The 18,313-nt window shown below is 40.6% G+C and overlaps 1 protein-coding gene across 2 annotated transcripts in view; it reads right to left on the bottom strand.

Moving 5' to 3' along the window:
• Positions 1 to 583: 583 nt before the first annotated feature.
• ADGRA3 (adhesion G protein-coupled receptor A3) overlaps positions 584 to 18,313 on the bottom strand; it is a 118,999-nt gene continuing 101,269 nt past the window's right edge. For both annotated transcript variants that reach the window (XM_007115844.2, XM_024119309.1), the window contains 5 exons: positions 14,706 to 14,830; positions 13,495 to 13,618; positions 5,343 to 5,488; positions 2,102 to 2,197; positions 584 to 1,964 (listed from right to left, as the gene is read on the bottom strand). In XM_007115844.2, the coding sequence (XP_007115906.2) occupies positions 722 to 1,964; positions 2,102 to 2,197; positions 5,343 to 5,488; positions 13,495 to 13,618; positions 14,706 to 14,830 (1,734 nt within the window). In that variant the 3' untranslated portion in view covers positions 584 to 721. The remainder of the gene's footprint in view (positions 1,965 to 2,101; positions 2,198 to 5,342; positions 5,489 to 13,494; positions 13,619 to 14,705; positions 14,831 to 18,313) is intronic.

The raw sequence follows: 18,313 nt of genomic DNA, 5'->3' as shown, positions 1-18,313 counted from the left end.
GTGCTGGGGGAAAAAAAAGAGTAAGTAAACCCAAATATAAACCACTGAAAAGCCACAAAAATATCAAAAATAGTATTAATAAGATGGGCAAAAGTAATGCAATTTAGGAAAAGCTTTCTAGGCAACTCCATTTTCAAAAAAAATTCTGAGATTAAAAAAAAAACTTGTAGCATTTAAAAAACTGTATTTACAAAATACAACAATCCAAAAGCTCTTTGATTTATATGCCATCAGTGGAGCTAATCATGTAAAAATCTGATAACTGATACATGTATAATTCTCATTAAACTATCCCAATGCACAAACTTCATTAAAATAGCACTAAATGCTCCTAAAATGTAAAAATATAAGATTGACACAATGACAAACACCTATTTATTGTATTACATACAAGCCTGAAATGTTAAGTAGATATTACAGATCCCAAGAAAATTACATTTCAGATTCCCAAAATGTCCTGCTGGTGCTTTGACAACTAAAACAAGCACCAGAGGGTTTTTAGAGGGTTTTATTTTTTTAGAGGGTTTTTTTTTTTTCAAAATTCATAAAAAAGCAACACGTGGGGGATATAAAATACATAAAATCCAAAACTTAGAAGTTTATTCAAAATTCTTTTGAATCCCTAAGGTGGCTGTAAACAGTCGGTTTTTACATGTTCATAGCTTAAAGGAATGTGAGTATCACAGTTTATATGGATTTCTGCCCAGGAAGCCCACCAATGCTACACAGTAGTTTCGTGTTTCCATAATCCAGTCCTCACATTGCCAGTGCTATCCATACCCAGCAAGGGTCCATCCTGCCCAGTGCTTTTGACTGGTCCGTTCTGAATGGCCAAGTTGAGGCCATAAGACTTCTGCTGACTTTCAAGTTCAACTACAGTTGGCTTCCTTAATGCATCTTTTTTACTACTAGTTGAAACAGGCTTTTCAAAATTCCTGCTGCTTTTGGGAAGTGTGCTACAAGCATCACTGCTATCTTGTTGGGGCGGGTTGTACTGTCTCTCTCTGTAGGCTAAGTAAGCCCTTCGACTCCGAGAGTGTCCTTCATTACTGCCCGGCCGGCTTTTCGACAGGCCATTCTGCACGCTGCCTTCCACGCTCGTGGGGACGTCATAGGCATATTCTCTTAGGACTGTGAGTCTGCTGGCCCGGTGCCCTTTACTTCTGTTTTTATGATGGCGGCTTGGGTGTACGTTTGTTCGAAATGGAACTTCTAAAGGCGCCACATGCATTTTAATATCATTGTCCATCGAATGCTCTGTCAGACTATTGTCAAGCTGAGGTGTGGCGTTCAAAGGTAGAGAGTTGGTATGGCACTGAGCTGCAGCAGCCTGCAAGTTTGTTAATTTGCAGCCCTGGGAGGAGTTTTTGAAGCTCGATGCGCTCTTGTTTGTGCATGAAGATTCTGTGCTGCTGTTGGTGCACTTGGGGGCCTCCCCGTTCGGCCCACTGGAGCTGGGGGGCTGCACGTTGACCTGGACCGAGTACGCGCTCCGGCCCGGGCAGCAAGTCATGATCCATGCGAGCCGGACGTCCTCCCTGTTGACACAATGGTGAACCACGATGAATGCACTGAGGCTCAAACACGTGGCTCCAAAAAAGAAGCTAAAAACCAAGTCTAAAGGGTAATACAAAGAAACAGCCAAGGCCCCAAACATCCACAAAGCGACATATAAGAGCAAGGTAAGGCTGGCTCCCAAAAGTTGAGAATGGAAAGTATGCTCATTTTCCAGGGCTGAGGTCGAAATGAGGGAGAGAGACAGGGAATCCTGATGATTTGCTTCGCCATTTTCATTGGCTGCCAGCCTCCGCGGCTCCTCACTGGGTTCCTTCAGCTCGTATTTGCGCTCAGGGTGTCTTTTCAACTGAATAAATATGCTGAGAAAGTACATACAGTTTACAAAAGTGATGAAGCTGGCAGGCCCGTAGAAGGCTCCCAAGGAGGGTTCCCATGCCATCCAGCAGCTAGGAAAGAAAATGGTGAACCAGCTCAGATGCTACATATGTCAACAAACTGTTTCAGAAACTGCAGTAAACTTTAGTGCTTAGGAAACAGAAGAGAAGCAATCGACTCAGGTACGCAGAGAACACTAAATACTCACTAGGGCGCATTTGGCCGACTACCGTAATTCTTGATGTTTGCTGCCGCTGTTATGCCACAAACTATAACGGGTATACCACCACCGATCAGGTAAAACCTAGAAAGGGCAGTGATGGAAATAACAGCACATCAATCCAATTTATTAAGGTGGATACATCACAGTATCTCAGTACTGCAGAAGTTATTCCTTAAAGATTCATTACTATTCCAATAATGCATTGAAGGTTAACATTTAAAGCCTGCTTTGTTAACAATAACATTTTTTAAAGTTTTTATTTATTTTGGATTTCTTTTTTTTAAAAAAGTGTGAGGTTTCTGAGTTAAGGAAAGCTGATCAGCTTCTGCCACCCTGTGGACAGGCAAAGTAACAGTAAGCTACTACAGGTAGGGCTTTAGTTTATACTTTTTTCTTTTGGGGGAATGGGGCTTCTTTTAGATTCAGCTGATGAAGCAGAAAGTTAGTCCACTACATAATGGACTTTAAGATCTTACGGCATCACAGGTCAGACTAAATATTTAACGACGTTATTTATTTATTAATGTCCGGCTAAACCTGCATATTCCAGGATGTTCTACTGCTGTGTATGCTTATCTTCAGTCAGTTGAGATTGGGACAAGGAAGATACCTGGATCCCAGCAACGTCCTGCAGCACTCAGGTCCTTCCCCCCTTTCCCACAGACTAGTTGGTGCAGGAAGAAATGAGGGAGACAGAGTGGCTGGTCCTATGAAGAACAACGTTTGGCGGGGAGGTTGCAGCTTCTTTGAGTTCTCTGAAAAGAGAACAGGGAACGTCCTGCCCCGGCTAGCTTCCCCTGGGTACAGCCAATCTTAATTCTGCATTTGCCAGGTCCAAAGACACAGTCCAAATGCTAATTGGCTGGATAAAGGCAATATTCGTAACACATTTTCCATACATTTTTTCTTAGTCATGCTCACAGGTACTAAAATCCTTCAATATTATATCACTGCTGAAAAAGACAGCTAATTACCCTATAAAACTATAACCCTGTCTTCTATTTCACAGATTAGAGGCAGGCCAACGTCCGTGATCCTGCCCTTCTTCCTGCTATACTAATTCATAGCTGCTTCTTACCTGAAAAGAAGGCATCAGTTCACCCAAATTCATCTCGGGCTCCACATTCCTCTCTGCCACTCCTTCCCCACCCGATTCTGGGACTGCCTGTTATCAAATAACCCTTATTTTGCAGCTTTAAACCTTCTTCTCCACTGCATATTCCTTCCAGCCTGTAAGTCTATTCACGTTTTCCCTATCTTCTAAAACTTTCCTTCAACCACCACCTTCTTTCTTGCTCCCTTTGCTGACAAACCCCTGGAAACAATAGCAACATCAAGTGCCCCACCTTTGTCACCTTATTGTGAGATGAGGCCGCTTCCACCTACCATGCTACTGAAACCGCCCTCTCTGGGGCCAGCAGACTCAAGGCAAGCCCCACATCCACCCTCCAGGTAGCCACGATGCTGGGGTTTCTTTAAGCTCAAGGACATGGGGGAAGGAGAGCATCCTAAAGGGTGAGCCTGCAGTGTCTAAAGCAAAGGGAGTACCTGCAGCTCACTGGGGACTGCACAGGCTTTGCAGCCCAAGCTGCCTTTTTGTTTTTAATCACCTAACAGAAAGGAAACCTAACAGAAAGCTGCATGAGGATAGGTAGGATTCCCATCTCTTAGCCAAACGCCATCCCTCAGTTCCTTTAATACCACTGACAGGGGTGTCAAATCACATCCTGCAATCTGACCGTGGCCCAGCACTCCTGCTGCCCCTTCCCGCCCATGGGACCGCTCTCCCCCGAATCTTCAATGTTCTCTTTCAATTCTCCCCTTTATCTGCTGTGGCCCATTGATACGGCCCAGGGATCATTCTTAACTAACTTTTCTCTAGGAGAGGTTGCTCGTTATCACTGCTTCAACGAATACACGTGAAAACTTCTCCAGTCCTGTCCAGAGTACACGTAGCTCGATTTCTCTGCTGTGTACCAGACTCCCAAAATGTAAACTTTCCACAGCAGAGTACTGGTGAGCCCACCTCCCCTGTGCTTACCCTCCCCGAGTCCCCGCATCTGCTTTTCCTCTATGATTTTCTCAGTTGATGGACACACCATCTGCAGAGGGACCTTAGCGAACTGGAGTAAACGCTCTGCAGCCACCTTCGAATCCTGGCACACACCCTCAAATCCAGCTGGTCATCAATCCTGGAGAAACTGCCTCAAGTGTCTGAACACGTATCCTCTCTGATCTCCATGCCACTGTTCTAGCTGCAGTCCTCACGGGGACCCTCGAATGACCTCAGCGGAATTATTTATATATGCCCCCTACCCTCCAGCATTCCAATGTTGGACACATTTAACACATTTTAACCTGCCCCCACATTTTAACCTGCCCCTGCCAAGGCCTGAAACTCAGTTTTCACTCTGAATCCTACTACTGTACACTGTACACCCTAGGTTCCTGCCACAGCCAAACTGCACTTCTCAAATTTGCTCAGCTCGCCACGGGATCCTCTATCTGGAGTGCAACCTCCATCCTTCGTGCCGGTGGTCAAGCAACTCCTAATAGCCTACCATCCCCCGCAGAATTAATGGCTCCTTTGTTGATACTTTCAAATAACACATCTCCACTCCAGCTCTTACACAGCTGCAGTGGGTTCTTCTTTCAGACTGTCTCGTCAGACTGTAAACCCAAGGGTGGGAGGTTTTCCTTCAGTCCCTGGCCCAGGGCAAGGTACGCATCCAGCATTCAACACACTCAGAGACACGGGTCGACTGACTTCTACTCATCCAGCACAAGAATCCATTGACAACTGATTCAGATTATAATGGTAGGAACAGCATGACCCCAAAACTGTTTTGTCTTTTGTAGAGAATAACCACATGGATATGTACTTGACTAGGTTAAAATCTATCACATGCCCTCAAGGAAATAAAAACAGCTAATATTTTCACAGAGTTTACTCTGTGGCCAGTACCATCTTAAGTGCTTTACAAAGTAAGTCACTTATTCCTCACAACAACTCTGTGAAGGACAATCATTCCCACTTTGTATGAGATAGAAAGGCATAAAGAGGATACATAACTTCACAAAGCACTCCCAGTTGCAAGGCTGCTTACAAGTTCATTTTTTTTACTTTCCAAAATTCACTGAGCAATTTTTTGTTATGACCATGCTTCATTAAATTAAAGATGTAATGGACATTTAACATAAAACAGTACACAAAGATATTAGTTACCTGAGCATTGGTCTTGGTGGAGGTGGCAGCTCATCAGGATCCTGGCATCTTTTAGCTTTTCTAGTGACTTGTTTGTAGATATTTCGAGCTGTCACTCCCACCCAGAGAACTGTAGCAAGGGTGGAATAATGAAGAATTATTCCAACCTAGAAAGAAGATTGAAGAATACGTGAACTAAAACAAACAAAATTCCCCTTTACAATCATAAAGTATAGTAGCTGCCAGTAAGCTTTATCAAAAAGATTGGTAAGTTACTTTTGAAAATCTGACTCAAAAACAGTATGAAGGTGTATTCTAATGATCAATTCCTTCGCCTGCTGATGAAACAAAGAAAGCACTCTAACAGACGTATAATAGAGGATCAAATCAACAGCTGGACCTAGGAGGCCCACAGACTACAACTTATACCCAAGATGACTCTAAATATATCACGGAATTCGCTCCTGGACAACAATAAGCCAGAGACATGTTACTCGTAGATGCTATGTTATAAATTAGAGTTGCGTTCCTAAAGCCCATTTTAAGGAGGAATATAGAAGTCAAGGGTAACTAGAGGGTGAAAGTCACAGCACAGAGTCAGAGACCTGAGTAGTTCTAATTCAGAGCTTTTATATATCAAAATGGTAAGCGAGCAATATAACAGATTGATTATTTTAAGTGAGTGAGCTCTGAAATCAACAAGTTTGCCTGGTTTTAAAACAAGAATCCACCCCTTGTGACACCTTAGCAAGCTTGCATAACATCTCAAGCGTTGTTTTCCTCATTTGTAAACTGAGAATAATATAAAACTACCATGAGGCTTTGAAAAAGACAGGCAACATAAAGCATTTAGCACATCGCCTGGTCCCTGATAAGCAAATAAAAATACGGCAATATTTTTATTATTACTTATTAGGAGTATGGTTTTAAGAAAATAATGTCAACCTTTCCGAAATTAATGTTCCTTATTTGAACAGTGGAAGGATTATCAATAACCATCTCTAGGGGTTTTTGTAGGGATTGAATGGGCACAAGACCTGAGACATAATAAGTGCTTGATAAATGATGGATAACTGAAATATATATAAATGATGACACCAAGTTTCTTCCCAGAGGGGTGATGGGGGGCATGTTTATCATGTAACCTGTGTTTGAAGCAACACCAGTTAAAGATAAAATTCTAGATGAAGATATGTATGGGGCTAAGAGAGGTTTAAAATCTGTTTTAAGAAAAATAAATACCTGGGTCATTGGAGCAGAAAGGACATAGTTCAGCTTTCTTATCTAACTACTTACTATCTTTCCGATTCTTTCTTCTTATACAATGATTACAGGTAAAATCCTATTAATGAACAGCTCCAAGGGGAAAAAAAATTTGCTTTTAAAGGATGGCTCTCCAATTTCAAGAAAATCAAATTGATTGACATTATCAAACCTAGGTCAGTAATAGAAGCATTTAGACTGCTGCCTAAGGCTCACTTTAATGAGAACCAATCTGCAGTTAAACGTGGTGACATAAAAGCTCAGGTATTATTTTACAGGGCAAAATACTAGAGTGGTCACTGTCCAGGGCAGTCACTGTCCTCTTAATGACTGGAAGGGCCAGAAGGGCGGATCCAGCCCGGCCAAACCAGAGTGGTCAGAGTATCTTCTTATTAAGAAGAAAAGTGGCTCCTTGGTTCTCGTTAGTTTTACTGGCTGCACTATAAAAGCAAAATTTACAGATATAAGTGGAACAAATAGCATAAAATAACCCTTTGAGCTATCTGGAGTCACACGAAATATTGTAAATAAAAATAGTATACTTGGATTTGGTGCATAGAAACCAAACATTCAAAACAGATCACTGATATTGACTCAAAATGGTATACTCTACTGTTGCTAGAGTTTTCTCTGACACAGAGGTCAAAAGAATGAGACAGGGCTGTAAATAAGTTTAAAAACAGACGTTAAAAATACTTTCAACACGGGCTTCCCTGGTGGCGCAGTGGTTGAGAGTCCGCCTGCCGATGCAGGGGACACGGGTTCGTGCCCCGGTCTGGGAAGATCCCACATGCCACAGAGCGGCTGGGCCCGTGAGCCATGGCCGCTGGGCCTGCGCATCCGGAGCCTGTGCTTTTCCTGTTTTAGATCTAAGAGGTAAAACTCAACGTTTAGATTTTGAAGTGTTACTTATGGCATTTCAAAATATGCAGAGAAGTTTGCACACCTGAAAGATACTGGAGTCTTCTAGTTAAACAATTATTACCGATAGTGGAATTTCAGGAGTCTGATGTCACCTGCTAACAGTCACATAAGCAAATCACCAAATATTCCACAAGAACCAGAATAAAGTAGGCACTGAGAACTAGCGGCGAGGGTATTTCTATCTTTTGAAAGGAGGGAGGTGCTTCCTATTTTATTCTCCATCAGACACTTGGGCTATACTTGAAATATAACCTCACTGTCACAATTTCTTCCAAATAAACAAGAAATACATGTGGGAAATTTGTAAACAGTTTGGAAATAATCTAATTCATTAGGGCATGTAAATGATTCATTAAATGCAACAGATTAGAACTTACGAAAGTCACCTTATCTCAGGGACATCAATATCCAAAGCTGCAAAATAGATACAAAATACTTATCCTAAACAGTCTCACTTTATATACACGTGTTACCTAACCATAAACTGCTCACATACCAGAGACCAGACATTGTAACAACTGGATTTTTAACCACCAATAAAACAACAATAGTGCAGCATGCACAGCAAGTGTGCAAAAAATGACCTTTAACAGTCAGATATGAATATATATAAAAATTAAGAGCTTCCACTTTTGAATGCCTGCTATGTATCCCAAAATGTATCAGACAATTTTGTACATGCTTCTATTTTATCCTCTTAGCATCACCATTCATTTAGTGTTACAGACGAGGAGACTGAGGCTGAAAGAAGTTAAATCATCCATCAGAGGTCACATGGTCAGTGGCAGGGCTGCAACTCATAGTAGACCCCTCTACTCTGCGGGTCCTCTCTAAATAGGCAAGCACAGTTATTGGGGTGGGGGGGGTGGGTGACAGGACACACAGAGTCAGAGAGACTGTCATTTGAATCAGGCCTCTGCCACCCAAAGGCCCTAGTGACTTGGGGCAAGTTTTTTCAATTCTCTAAGACTCAATTTCTGTACTAATAAAATCTGTGAGTAAGAAATACTTCCTGGAGTTAATATGAAATTTAAGATGACAAACTTGCAGTAGTTGGCAAGTAGAAAGCGCTTACTATCCACGGGTTGAATCTTTCCCAATGCATCTCACATGCCACTGCAGTGGTCCTCTGGATAAAAGACATCAGAGAACACCTGAGAAGGTCAGCTGGCACGATATTTAACAGATTAAACCATGAAGTGGTAGAGCAACAAGGTAACTTAAATAAGATCCAGCCAAATCCTTTCACTGCATAGCTAACGAAACCAAGGACCGGAAAATTAATGCTCAAGCAGTTATTTGGCAGCACAGCACGACCCAGAACCCAGATCCTTTCCCACCTTGAGTCAACAGCCCCTTCTACTCTATCGCTCAGCTTCTCCATTCTCCTTTGGCTCCTCTTGCAAAAAGAGAGTTCAAGGCTATAGAATGTACCCAAGGCACCACCCAGAACGGATGACAAAAGAACCAGAGTGGGAAGTACCTGGCTGGTGGGGCATTTAATAACCTCAACCAATCACTTCGGGAAGGAAACTGTATTAGAACCTGTCCACCCTGTTCATAAAATACGTGAGCTCTAAAAGGGAGATAAGCCTAATCTACACCGATCATGTGCACATACAGAAATTGCCTGTGAAAGGTGGACACTTTAGGCTTCAGTTTTAGAGATGGAAGAAGAGCCCAAGAAACATGAAGCCCCTACTAAGGTTAAGTAACTAGTCATATGGGCTGTTCTGGCAGACACAGCTGGCTACTAACTGAATTAAGTATTAGAATAACAAAGTGAAGTAAGTCATGTCTGGGTCAGAAATAACAAGAATGATGTTATGTCTTTCATAGAGAAAGGAAAGAACATTGTTAAAAAGAAAAAAAAGAACAGAAGAAAACAACATATAAAACCTGTCCATCCCCCACCCTAGCTTTTCTGGGTAAATCTTTAACTAACAGACATTTGTTATTGAGACTCTAATAACTCAGTGCAATTCCTGTCCTTTTCATTCTAGAAATGGTATAAAATACCATTCAGGATGATGAAAGGCAGTCATCTTTACTATGGCCTCTTTCTGTTCATTTCCTTAGTGAAATAAATTTATGTGTCTATTCCAAGAAATCAATGAATATTTTTTAGATAGAATTGAGACTATTACTACCATTGGGTGCTGAATACACTCCTAATTGTTCATGCTCAAAACACCTCCAGGTGGAATGATTTCTACTATTAGCAAACAGAGGCCTTTTTTGTTCATTTATCCAATATCTGCTGAGCACCTACTATGTGTCAGGTCTTACACTGATTCTTGGATAAACACTGGTGAATCAAATCAATATAATTCCTGCTCCTGTAGAGCTCTGAGTCCAGAGACAACAAATAGGTAAACGACAGTCAATCACAAAGTTTTGTAGGCACCATGGAATTTTAATAAGCACCAGAGGATAATGAGGGGAGGGGGGTGGAGGGACTGCATCTCTGAAACAGTGACAGTAAACTGAGACCTACAAAGTAAGTGGGGGTGGGCCAGGTAAAGAAGGGGAGAAAAACTGAGAAAAGAGAAGCACTGTTTTTTGTACAGGTATTAAGTTGATCCGAGATCCATTACCTAACTTCTCATAGGCTCCCTAACAAATTTGTTTTCAGCTGTATAGTAATGGCCTGAAACAGGGAAATATTCTGCACAGCTAAGAGGTAATTATATCAATAACAATAGTAGTAATAGCTAGCATCTAACTGAGCATTTACTGTACACCAGGCACTCCTGAGTCATTTAATCCTCTCAACAATTCTTATACGCGCGCACACACACTTTCAATTGGATCTCATGAATACAATATTGGATTAATCATCAGCCTTAGGTTAATGACCATTCTAATGATTGGGCCAAGCATAAAAGCACAGCCTGCCTTTATTTAGTTATTTAATTAGCTATTGCTAATAATAGGTGTCCATGAATCTTTCAATAAGACAAAAAGTAAGATCTTGACAAAAACCTGTATCAAACCATATGGTCCCCTTCACCCAAGGTAATCATCACCCTGTATCTTGTGTTTATCATCCCTTTGCTTTCCTTTTTTATACAGTTTTGTTGCACTTATATATTTTCATTAAAAGTGTGCTGTTTCATTTTAGTTACATTTACGTTTATTAAAAAAAAAGATATCAGGGTGAATGTCACTTACGGGACTTAATTTTTCACTTATATTCCTGAGATTGACTCACATTGCTATGCCTTGTTGTAATTCATTAATTTGGACTCTTGTGTAATACCACCGTTTATTCAGTCACCCTCTCAGTGATTGGCACTGAGGTTGCTTCCAGGTTTCTGCTACTGTGTAGAGTGCTGCTATGAATATTCACAGGCACACGCCTATTCCACGTGTGTCAGCTCACTCTGAGCCCAGGAGTGAGACTGTGGGTCCAGGGTATTCCACGTGTGTCAGCTCACTCTGAGCCCAGGAGTGAGACTGTGGGTCCAGGGTGTGTGAATGCTTATCTTTAGAAGGTAAAGCCTCCCGGAGTCATCCGCTTACATTCCCACCATGTATAAAACATGTGGATCCACATGTTCTTCAATACTTGGCATTGTCAGGCTTAATTTTTCTGACAGAAAATGCATAGTACGGTAGCTATCTGAATTTGCATCTCCGTGACCACCAAGGCCATGGAACATCTCTTCAGGCGTACCCTGGCCTTGTGTTTACTCTGCTGTCTGTCACTCTCGCCACTTTTCCTACGGGGCAGTGTGTGGCATTCTCACTGATTACAGTTTTTAACATATATATATTTTTTATTCTAATGCTCTGTCAGTGGTTATGTATTGGGAATAGCTTCTTCTAATTTGAAACTTGTCTTTTCACTTTCCTTAGGAATCTTAATTTTTCAAAAAGATCTTATTTTTAATTTAGTTCAATGTATGTCCTTTCTAGTCATATTTAAGAAATCCCTCCTTACCCCAAGGATTATGCTATTTTCTAATATAAATGTTAACTCTTTGGTTTGGACTTATAAGTTTTTAATCTACCCAAAGTTGACTTTTTAAAAATGGCTTGAAGTATAGATCCATTTTAATCTTTTTCCAAATGGATTTCCCCAGCTCCCTTAACTGTACAGTGGTCTGTCTTTACCCAACTGATGAGGCAAGTAACCTCTGTCTTATACCAAAGCTCTGTGTGGGTCTGCTTCCAAGCTTGCTCTTCTGTGTTGGTCAATTTATCCATCCCTACACCAAACGCTACAGTTTTAACTACAACAGCCTCAAAAGTTTGGATCATTAGAAGTCTTCCTACTCTACTATTTTTCAGAAGTGTCCTAGCTATCTTTGGTTCCTCTTTACTTTCATGTAAATTCAAAGACCATTTTATTGAGTTTCATGAAAAATTCTCTTCTTATCTAGAGGTTAATTTAGGAGGAACTGCCACCTTTCTGATTTAACTCTTCCTATTCTTGGACCTAGTGTATCTTTCCATTTATTTAGGTCTTCTTTAATATATAATAAATTTTTACCTGCAAATCTTGAACATTTTTTATTATTTCTAAGTACTTGATATTTTTTGATACTATATAAATGATACCTTCTCATTAATTGTTTTCCCATAGTTGCATTTCTGCATACTAGCAGCAAACTTTTGTATATTAAACTACATTTTTAAAAAACTACATTCACTTTTGCTAAACTTTCCTATTTTTTTCAAATAATTTACCTGGAAATTACTTTAGCTTTAATATAAATAATCACATCATCTGACAACGATTCGATTATTATTCCCAATTTACAGGTGAGAAAACTGAGACACAAAAATGTTACATATTGAAATTGGGATCTAGAAAAGATAATTGTATTCCTATGTTCACTGCAGTGTTACTCACAACATCCAAGAGTTGGAAACAATCTAAATGTCTATCGATAGATAAAGAAAATGTGATGTATACATACAACGGAATATTTACTCAGCCATAAAAAAGAAGGAAATCCTGTCACATACTACAACATGGATGAACCTTGAGGACATTATGCTGAATGAAATAAGGCAGTTACAGAAGGAAAAATACTGCATCATTCCACTTATATGAGGTATTTACATAGTCAAGCTCACAGAGACAGGAAGTAGAACGGTGGCTGCCAGGAGCTGAGGGGAGAGGGAAATTGAAGGTTGCTGATCCATGGGTATAGTTTCAGTCATGCAAGATGAAAAAGTTCTAAAGATCTGCTGTACAACATTGTCCTTATAGTTAATAACCGTACTACACACTTAAAAATTTGTTAAGAGGGTAGATCTCATTATGTGCTTTTCTGCAATTAAAAGAAGTTAAATAAATTGCCCATAGAAACACTGGAAACAGTAGAGCTGAGATCCAAATCTAGGTAGTCTGAACTCAATACTCTGTGACACTGCTTGCTATCATGTACATAGAAAACAGTATGCAAATAAATAAAATTTTACCTATTTCCTATTCACATATTAGTTTCGATTTTTTATACTTACACTGCAAAAATACTGTTTACTAAGGCTACATATGTAATAATTTATTTGAAATTAAGAGCTGATTATATTTTAAAATTCTTTATATGTACCACATGTAAAAAGTTTCTCATTTTTACATCTTACAGTTAAAATTTTTTCTAATTCCTACTATTTTCATAAATAGATAAAATAATTTTTAAAATCCTACTGTTGGAAAATGTCACTTCTCTTTCAATCATAGTCAGGATTTTACAGATTTTTTAAATTAAATGTTTGGCATTATAACAGGCATTACAAGTAGCACAAAATTCCCCAAGATAAAAAGACAAGCTCCATAAGTCATATATTCAGTTGTGAAATGATAATTCAGAATTTGAAGTATACTGGTAAACTGTTTAAGTGACATACAGTTTGACTTTAATTAGCTAAAGAAAAAAGCTTTAAAGAAACAATTTTCCTTTTACAGTTCATGAAACATGAAATTTCTAATAGCAATTTTTTTTCATTTCAGTTTTTTACTTTGACTTACTGCTTGGCAGACGCTGGCATTTCTAGTTTGAGTTACTCCTCCCACAAAGATCACACATGTCAGAAAAATATGAAAGCATAAGTTCACAAGCATGTGCCAGCCTTTGAGACTGATTCTAATCAAACTGTTAAAAGAAAAGGGAAAAAATAAGGCCCAGGTTAGTATACTTGAAGCTGGACATCTTCAAGTTAACATTTCCAACTCATAAAAGGCCAGATGTAAATGTTTAAACATTTTATTAAAACATACTATCAGACAGACACACACACACACACACACACACACACACACACACACACACAGGGTGTGAGAAATCACTCAATACAGATTCTTAACATTTAACTTTGCAGTACAGTAAAAAAGACAAGTCAAATGCAACTACTACATCCACTAAAGGCTAAACAAAAATCTCCATAATAAGAAATATGTGGGCTTTTGCTAGTTACAATGTCTTATGACAGATGGATTACTTGTTTGCTTCCCAGAGATTTCTGCAAGGTGCCAATCTCTATTTTTCCTGGCTTACTAGGATAACATGGTCTAAATGCCCAGTGCATTTCTTCCTGGCCTTTCATAATGAAATGCTGAAGTCTTTCTTTTTCACATCAAAATCTCCTTGTTTCTTAACTAAATATCAAGAAATGTCACATATGTCCAGCTTAAAGAGGAAAATACATTCTAGCAAAACCTCCTGTAAAGTGAATTTCTGCTTAGAAAATCCTTTCAGATCATTATTTCTCACCATAAAATAAAAATTTCGGTAGCTTTGCCTTCAATTAACAAAAACCGTATCCCACACTTAAATGCCACAAACATTCTTAAATGCTGTCTATAAAAAAGAATATCACAACAGGCAAGAATTTATAAAACAGAAATAATACCACAGTCTGGTTCTGGGAGACACATCTGCAGGTAACCAGGCTCCACCTTATCTCCCCCCCATGCCCCACCCCCCAGCCACCAACACAGACTTCCCATATTCTTTCCCAGGTACAAACCCAGCAAAATGACTGAGTGCTGTAGAAGATGAATTTACCATCACAGGCACTAATTATTTATGTCTTGAATTGCATGAAGTGAAGAAGGCCTGTAGGTATTCTGAACTAATCATCCTTACTTTGGAAGGATAGCATGGTATTAAACTCAGTTTTATCCTAATTAAATGTGAAATAAACTCCACAGACCTCTATTCACAAAGTGTTATTTCTTACCTGTGATGGTATATATAACTGACGATGACCACTAAGAGGCAGAAGAGAAGAATGACAGCCGTGGTATAGACCACAGGGTGCAAGAGATTGGCTGCCTGGGTATAGAGTTCAGATCCCGTCAAATCCTGAGGGGGGAAAATGAAAGCATTATTCTAGGAGCACTTCTCTGGACATCTAGTTACTGAGATTTTCTCAGTGACTAAAACCTACTGATAAACAGAACTCTGGCCCTTACATCTCTTCATTTTATTCAAGGACTATGGTTCATGCTCTTTTCCTCACACATTACTTTGCCCTCCTAACTTCCATGTGTTAACTAATGCAGTGTGTGTACACACATACACTCACACATACACACACACTCTTGTCTTACCATGGACCATCTGCTTTACAAATCTGAATACTGACTCTCCTATGAGGGTAATGGAGAGAGAACAGCAGTGATTTAGAAGGGCAACCACAGACTTCATCCTTTTTGATGCCCTTTCACCCCACTTATCACTCTGTGCATTCACCAGCTGATAAGGCACAAAGCAGCAGTATCTCCAAGTCAATAAAGCCTAAATAGATCTCTCTAACCTCCCACAGTCAAGTTCAACAAATATGAATGGACCAGATACAGTGCAAAGCACAGGGACAGAGTGGTAAACCTCGGTTCTTGCCCTTGAAGAGCTGAAAGTCACAGGGCACTCAGATGCACAATCAGATCACAATAATGTTTGATGAACATAAGAGCAGCCCGGTGATGGGAACGAAGAGGTCAAAGATCAGTTAACAGTAAATAATAATAGCAAATCACTTACATAGCATTTACTGTAATCCACGCACTGTGCCAGCACCTTACACAGAGTAACCCTATGAGCTGGGTATATTGTTAGCCCCATTTCATAGCCTGAAAAACTGAGGCACAAAGAGGTTAAGCGCTGGGAAGGAGGATTAGATCCAAAAGAGCTTGGTTACCAAGGCTGTGATCCCAAAACCAAGGCAGACAGTGCCTTCCTAAAATGAAAACAGTGGATAGCTTAAGGCTTCCTTCCTTATAAAGGACCAAAGCAGGCTGGGAGGATGCCTGCACCCACGCCGGACAACCAGGGTTTCAGGGTCAAAGCTGTAGATTCACCAGATCCTAGCACTAAACTCTCTTTCTAAACTGATTCTGAAAGCTGCAAAAAGGTCAGCTGGATGTGGGAAGGCGTTCACAATGGGTGCATCTCCAATCAGGAAGTTCTTGAGACAATTCCTGAAACTAGAAAAACTAGATGAAAGACAGGAGGGAATGGGTGACAGACAAGGACACTGAAGACGGGCTCAACGGAGTAGGGAAGGAAGCAGCACATTTTCCCATAGGAGAATCAGAGGCTGACAGTGTATAATTACAGATCCACAAAGATCCTATTAGAACACCTCAGCAAGCCCCTCACCGTAACAAATTATGAACAGAGGCCACGGAGCCTGACAAAAATCAGAGTTAATGGGAAACTGGGAGATACAACGCAGAAAACTGCATTCCAGCCCAGGCACTCGACCCCACTGTGATGAGTCTCGAACATATAGTTCATCTCTTTATTTGATAAATGTTAACTGGGTACCCACCATGGCAAGGCGCTATGCCAAGCACTGGGCATCAGCTAACGCAGGACCCTCCAGGGCTGACAGTCTATAAACTAAGACTCGAAAAGGAAAATACAAGACAAAAGCCTACCGCCACCATTCTGAACCTGCGGGATTGGTCTACGGTACACAGCTTCAAGGTACTTGCATTCTGCTAAAAGTCCAGAATATTAGAGGAGAAATTCAAAAACTACTAGGGCAACTGGAACCAGTTAGATGCTAGCTGGAGTGCACACATTTCCCCTCGCTTCTACGAAAAGCTCCTCTCCCCATGTAGACTAAATAATTGAGGATAAACTTTCAGTGTCCAGAATGTGGTCTCTAGACTCTTTCCGTGCACTGCCTGCTTTCCATTCCTCCAGGAAATGTTCAAGAATACATCACCACTTACTAGCTGTATGATTTGGGGCAGTTACTGAGATGGAGACACCACAATTATCTCATCTGGCAGGGTCTGGGGAAGGGGCAGAAGGTGTGTACGTGTGTCTTCCACAAGCCTTTGCAGAGAATAACAAGACACAGGCGGCTGGATATTATCTAATAAAACATCAAAGTGCCAGTTCAGTTCTCAAAATATGTCATATACAATATTTACATTTAAAAGAAATCAGCTGTTTTTCAAAAGCCAAATGTGATATAGTATGAGAAAGAAGCTGGATGTTGGCACAGAGCGCCCAGACTCTTAAAATTCCAAGTTAGGACTGGAGCAAGCAGCAAGTACTACTGACCGGTCACACAGAGCACTGCTTCTGCAGGGCCATTTTTGTTGTCCCAACAAACTGAGCTTCCCAAGTGAAAGAGAACCCCTGCTGAGAAAATGACCTTTGGAAAGGTGTGAAGAGCCAGAGAGTAAACAGTTTAGGCTTTGCGGGCCAAGAGCAAAATTGAGGCTATTATGCAGGTACTTGTTAACCACTTAAAAGATAACCATTAAAAATTTAGGGCTGCCCTGGTGGCGCAGTGGTTGGGAGTCCGCCTGCCGATGCAGGGGACGCGGGTTTGTGCCCCCGTCTGGGAGGATCCCACGTGCCGTGGAGCGGCTGGGCCCGTGAGCCATGGCCGCTGGGCCTGCGCGTCCGGAGCCTGTGCTCCGCAACGGGAGAGGCCGCAGCAGGGAGAGGCCCGCGTACCCCAAAAAAAAAAAAAAAAAAAAAAAAATTAAAAACCACTCTTAGCTTTCCAGCATTTAGAACATCAAGCAAACAAACAAATGGCAGCTGACTGGAACAGGCCTGTGGGTCAAATGTCTGCCAGGGTTTGCAGACCCCCTGCCCAGTATAAAGGAAACAAATCAAGTTAAGAAAAACCTCCTATCTTGATGACAAAAATACAAGAGAATACTATTTATAATAACTGCGAAGATCGGGATAGGAAAGAAGTTAAGAGAAGTTAAAGATTAAAACAAAAGCGGTAAAGTAGAAATCCGAATCAAAATGATTTTCAATTATATCGGTCAACAATATAGGCTTTGTGATACTATAACGAAAACATTGGTGAACGGGGTCAAAAGGTACAGATTTCCAGTTATAAAATAAAGTCCTGACAATACAGTGTGCAGTATGGGGACTATAGTTATTAATACTATATTGCATATTTGTAAGTTGCTAAAAGAGTAGATCTTAAAAGTTTTCATCACAAGAGAAAAAAAATTGTAACTGCATGGTGATGGATGCTAACTAGGCTTACTGTGGTGATCATTTTGCAAAATACACAAATAACAAATCGTTACACTGTATACCCGAAACTAATACAATGCTGTATGTCAATTATACCCCTACTTAAAAAAATACAGTATCTAACAGGGAGAGGAGGTGACATCTCAAATACCCTCAAATCCTATAATTTCACTGCTACCTATGAGTCTCTCTCTTTTTTTTTTTTTGCGGTACGCGGACCTCTCACTGTTGTGGTCTCTCCTGTTGCAGAGCACAGGCTCCGGACGCGCAGGCCCAGCGGCCATGGCTCACGGGCCCAGCCGCTCCGCGGCATGTGGGATC

Source organism: Physeter macrocephalus, chromosome 7, assembly GCF_002837175.3.
Source record: "Physeter macrocephalus isolate SW-GA chromosome 7, ASM283717v5, whole genome shotgun sequence".
Taxonomy (NCBI): domain Eukaryota; kingdom Metazoa; phylum Chordata; class Mammalia; order Artiodactyla; family Physeteridae; genus Physeter; species Physeter macrocephalus.
The sequence above is the reverse complement of the archived record's forward strand: the minus strand, read 5'-3'. Positions and strand labels throughout refer to the sequence as shown.